This window comes from Alligator sinensis, unplaced genomic scaffold, assembly GCF_000455745.1.
Source record: "Alligator sinensis unplaced genomic scaffold, ASM45574v1 scaffold109_1, whole genome shotgun sequence".
NCBI classification, from domain to species: domain Eukaryota; kingdom Metazoa; phylum Chordata; order Crocodylia; family Alligatoridae; genus Alligator; species Alligator sinensis.
The window spans coordinates 859,634-864,925 of record NW_005841852.1 but is presented as its reverse complement, the minus strand read 5'-3'; the positions used below and the strand labels follow the sequence as shown (position 1 = coordinate 864,925).

The 5,292-nt window shown below is 47.4% G+C and overlaps 1 protein-coding gene across 1 annotated transcript in view; it reads right to left on the bottom strand.

The window, feature by feature from the left end:
- The window catches only part of LOC102382778 (neurotrypsin-like), a 55,228-nt gene extending 50,902 nt beyond the window's left edge, over positions 1 to 4,326 (bottom strand). The window contains exons 1-3 of the mRNA XM_025212631.1: positions 4,194 to 4,326; positions 3,617 to 3,854; positions 250 to 295 (exon numbers count right to left, since the gene is read on the bottom strand). Coding sequence (XP_025068416.1) covers positions 250 to 295; positions 3,617 to 3,688 — 118 coding nt within the window. The 5' untranslated portion in view covers positions 3,689 to 3,854; positions 4,194 to 4,326. The remainder of the gene's footprint in view (positions 1 to 249; positions 296 to 3,616; positions 3,855 to 4,193) is intronic.
- Between the last annotated feature and the right edge of the window lie 966 nt (positions 4,327 to 5,292).

Sequence of the window (5,292 nt, the reverse complement as noted above, 5' to 3'; positions counted from 1 at the left end):
GAAAGAGAGAGAGAATATGGGAGGAAGAGATAATTTCATATTTTTTCTTTCATGTCTGCTGCATCTGGAAATTCAAGGGAGGAGGGAAAGAAAACAGAGACCTAGGCACACAAGAGATCTCAAGATGGAAAAAATGATGGGAAGACAGGAGGAGAGCAGGCCACAAGTCTTCATTGTACTTGCAGTCTTGGGTTAGTGCTGCAGTGAGGAATTTGACTGATGACTGAATTAGTAAGTTCTTGTTCTTACCTGCACTCTGCAAATGGTTTTGGCTGGGCTGGGATCCCAGGAGAGTCTGGGAAAAGAAACAAAGCAAAAGCAGAGAGATGATTATCTGATGAAATAAACATGGGCATGTCCTGAAAGCTGCTTGGCCTCCAGCTGCTCCAGGGAAACGCCCTAGTAATGAGCCTTTTTCCTGATTTTCCCATCACTCTGGTTACAAATCAGTCAAATCTCTGTCCATAAACAATATGAGTAATTACTGGACTGCAGAGGGTTACCCTTCACACAAGCACCACACTAAATGGTTGCTTGCCATTTTCATGGGTTTTAATCCCATGCTAGGGGAGCAGGGGCAGCATGAGCAGGTAGAGTAGGAATTCAAAAAATGGGGGCTTGACTGAAAGGTATGTGAGGGAAAGTCTGATAGAAATTGGTGTAGCCACACAAAGTACGAGGAGTTTCTAGCTCACTCCCTTTTCAGAGCATAGAATAGCAGCCTGCTGGGGCCATAATAGTGAGATGGTTCCCAGGGGGACTGTTCATCTAAGGAGAGATTCCACCTTGGGGATGGTTGTTCAAATTCAAAGAAAAGCCCCCATACCAAAAAGCTAAACATCTATTTGAAGATGTTAGGATTTTGCTGCCAACATTTCAGGGCCTGAAGAAGGATAGCAATTTCCTACAACACCTGACAGTACAATATTACTGTGACCACTGACAGCACAATATTACAGGAGGCCGTCACTAGGCCAGTTGAACGTTGGCCTGCCCACCTGTCTAGGGCAGTCTGCCCTCATTCGCCTGCCACGCTTTGCTGTTTTATAACTGTTGTAAAATATGGGAGGCTGCCCATTACATGCCCCGATGTCTAGGGCATTATACACGGCTCCGACCTTCCCTGTACTGTGTCCCATGCCTCATAGATGGCATCCATATTGGTACAGTGCCTCACACTAACCCATGCTCCAGAGTCTCACATGGGACTCTCACTCCCCCCCTGGAGCTCACAGTCACTGTGCCTTCACACTGGGCTCCAAACTCATGCACCCTCACTGGGGTTCACTCACTCACGCCCCAACACTGGGGCACTAACTCATGACCCCTCACTGGGGCTAACTCCCTGTACTGCTTGTGGGGCTGGCCTATACACAGACCTTCAGGCCAACCTTATAGCCCTACTCTGCATGCCCCCAGTGCAGTCCTTCAGGTCGCCCCCTGCAGCCCTACTCTGCACCAATACTGCGCAGCCCTTCAGGCTGCCTTTGTGGCCTGAATCTATGCAGCCTGTTTCCTCACTCCATCCCCTTGCTGGGGCCATTCTTCTGCCCTGTCACTGGGGCAACTCCTTGCCTCCTCCCTGGGGCCTTGGAGTCTTCCACCCCACAGGCTCGGGTGTCCAAAGATGTGCCTGGTCCCACTGCCTCCCTACTACCTACTAAGTCGTGGGGGCTAGGGCTATAAGGTACCCCTTGCTCGCCTTTCACTGTGGGGGCAACTGGCATGGCATTTCCTTGCTACTCCACATTTTCCATGCTACTCCAGGACCATCATTTTCAGTCATACCCCAGGCCCAGGAGCATCCTGCCCTTACCTCCAAGGATGTGCTGAGCAGGCACTCAGCTAGGTGGTGTTCTGGCTGCCAACAGCAGACTGCTAGCTGAGCCCTGAGGGCCTGAGTTAAAATGGAAGCTAATCAGCCCCCTCCTCCAATCACATGGCCCTCTTGTGGTCATGTGACTGCCTCATCAGGGCTGGCCTGTACCTGCCAGCTGCTCTGCTGCCACTCTAAGCCCAATTACCCAAATAGAGCCTGACTTCAAAGAACCAGCATGAGATATATGATGCAGAGTCCTGAGATATCCCATGCTGCATTCAATGGTACAGGCAAAGCCTTTCTGATGACTGAGAGAAAGATCTCCGGTCTGTTACCATGAGGAGTGCTTACAAGGTTTGCATGCAGGTGAAATTCCTTCCCAGAACAGTGGCCCATTGAGTCAAGAGAACAAACAGCATATATTGAAGTTAGTTCCTCATGCTTCAGTTTGTGTTTAAATAACCAGGAGCTTTTACCTGAACAACAATTTCTTCTTAACAGAACAGGGTCCTCTGTACATAGAGAGATGTAGTCAGAGGGAACAGTTTTTTGTTTACTTTCTCTCTCTTTCTCTCTCTTGCTCTCTCACACAGTTTTGGAGCTAAAATGCTCTCCTATTAGTTTCATCTCTCTTGAAAGAAAGGAAGAGAACACTTTGGAATCAATGTTAATTATTTGCTGTATTAAACCCTATAGACCATCTCTGCAATAAGCAGGGGCGGCTCCCATTGACTCTGAACCTGCTAATACTAACGGTGAATTTGGTTCTGTAGGGGCTGCCAACAATGGGAAAGTGCCAAGATCTCCCAGAACAACAGTACCTGAAATGCTAACTTGGAAACAAATCCACAACCTGTTTAGAATTGTCAGATCAGCTGGGATGACTTGCACATGTGAGTGAGAGAATGAGCATGAGTAAAACAGCAGCTAGATTTGTAAACTCCATTCACCAGGGGTTCTCCTCTGTACACTTTACAGTGCTGAGCCTACACAGCAGGGAAACCAACAGTGATTGGCCCATTCAGAGTGACATCAATTTGAAGAGCTTAATGCACTCTATAGAGACATGGGCCACCTGAGCTACATGACATCTGTGCTTGTCCAAGAACTCACAGCAAGACAGGTCATGAAACAGAACCCAGGTCTCCCAGCACCCAGCTAAAATAATATATGCAAGCATGCATGGAAGGTGTGTGATAGGCTGGATTAATAACAAATCATGTGGAGAACTGGTTCTGTTCTTCTTAGAGACTTAACTGCAAACGAAGGGACAGGAATTCAAACCTTTGGAATGATATGCTCCCCCCTGCTGTCCTCTCAGAAAAGAGTAATCACTGACAGTCATCTCAGTGAGATCGACCCCACCCCCACCACCAAATTTGAACCTCATTATGAATAAATAGCCTGTCCTGTATCCCTGCACCAGGTCCATGTGGCTATAAATCATCAGTACACAACAGCAGCAGGAACAGTCAGTTGATCAGCAGTGGACAGAGACAAAGAGACCCTCCTGCCAGGGTCACCGCAGTGCTTGGAAAACATGGAAAACATGAGCCAAAGCATCTGTCAGCCCCAGTGCACCATGCACAGATTCAGTTATTCTTTGGGGTTCTGAGAATGCATTTTCATAGGCAAAATGTGATAAATTTCCTTTCTCCCACACTAATGCCCCCAGTCCAGGGACAGGAGCAGCTTAGACCCCTTAGAAAGAAAATTCACTATGTACAAGCTCTGTTTGCACAGAGGATAGTAAAAAGCCACATGACTTTGTACAATCAGATTTAAAAAATCTCCTACCTCCAGACATCCAAAGCAGGGTAACAAATCCAGGAGAACCACCAGGACCCCAAGTGCCCTGGAGAGCTGCATCCTTTCTGAGCAAAGTGGCCAGCAGCTTCTTCAGGCTTCACATTCCCTCTCTCTGTCTTGCTGGGCTCAGCTGCCTCCTCCCTTCCTTTCCCTCCTCTCTTCTATTTCACAGAGAGCAGAGTTCTAGCAGCATTGCATTGGAGGGAGCAGCACACTTCTGTCATTTCTAGACAGGGAAGGGAATGAAGGGAATGAAAGTTCCTGGCAGCATCCAGTGATTTTGCCTCCCCTTCTCTCTCCCATCTCTTCTCTAATATTTCCTTGCTCTTTAGGGAGATAACATGCTCCAGAATTTCTGATCCACCTTTGAAAACAGCAGGAGGCAAGTGCAGGCGGGGAGAGTGCAGTGGTCCGCCATCCAGGTTACTTTCACACCTCATCTCTCTCTAGCTCCCACCAGACTCTCCCTAAGCTGCCCCTCCCTTTTTCTTGTTGTCCCAGCCTCTCTTTGCTCTAGGTATGCGTCTCCACTGCCAGCTTTTTCCTCCCCATCCCTGCTGTGTACCTTCCAGTATAGCTCAGCAGCTCTCCCATTGCTGAAAACGACCCTCTTTCCTCCAGCTGAGTTTTCTTCCTTCCTCACTCTCCTCCTGTCTCCAAGAGGCTGGAAGGGGTTGATCTGGATCTCCCTACTAAAGACTCAAAAGGGTGAAAACAGAAGGGTGAAAAATCCTGTGTGTATCTGTGTGTAAACTCTTGCCAGAGATTAGACTAGCTGGAAGGAATCTGGACTTTACTCTTCCCACTTGTCTTTTTGTTTAACTGCCTGCAGTTCCCCGCAACCACACTTCTCAAGCTGATGAATCCAGAAGAGCATCCAGAGAGAATTTCAGGATAAGTATCTTGCTGGTTGGGTTTTCTGAGGGGAGAGACACAGGACCTCTTTGAAAGAGCTCTCTGTGGATGCCTCCCTCCAGCTCAGGGAGGCATTTCCACCAATGGCATGCCAGAGCCAAATTGACTCCAAGGTTCATCTTTTCAGCTAGGCAAGCATTTCCTTGACCTTGGGCTAAGGCTGCAATGCTGTTTACATTTGCCTAGTTTACAGGCTTAATGCAGGGGTTGGTTATTGCTGCCTACTCTGGAGAGTACCACTTGATTTATTTTTTAAATGTACTCTTCCAATATATAAAATATTAAGGGCAACCAAGCACTGCACATTAATCAGAGTAATCAGAATACTGACACAGCCCAGGGACTTTAAGGTTATCTCCTTGCTGCTCTCACCCACTTAAATGGATATTTCCTATATCTATACTTCCATTACTAGGGAATTAATTATTTTATTGTTCTGGAAATGTTAATATCACCTTAGAAAAGAACTCGGTTCTAAATTTAGAAATGCTTTCCAAAAGCCATGCAGCCGACCAGCATAGACAAGCTGGTAACATCCCTGCTGGCTAGCCAAAATGCCTTTTTCTTTTATTGCCCATTATCTGTTCCCTATTGCAGTTTTGTCTTGCTTGTCTCATCCATGGTCGCTTATCAAACGCAGTACAATTCCATTTGAAGATGGATGAGTAACAGGAGTCATGGGGTGGGAAGGGGGAGCAGTTTGTTGGGTGAATTGTGCTGCAGTGTTCCGGGCACTGCTTATCTGGCCA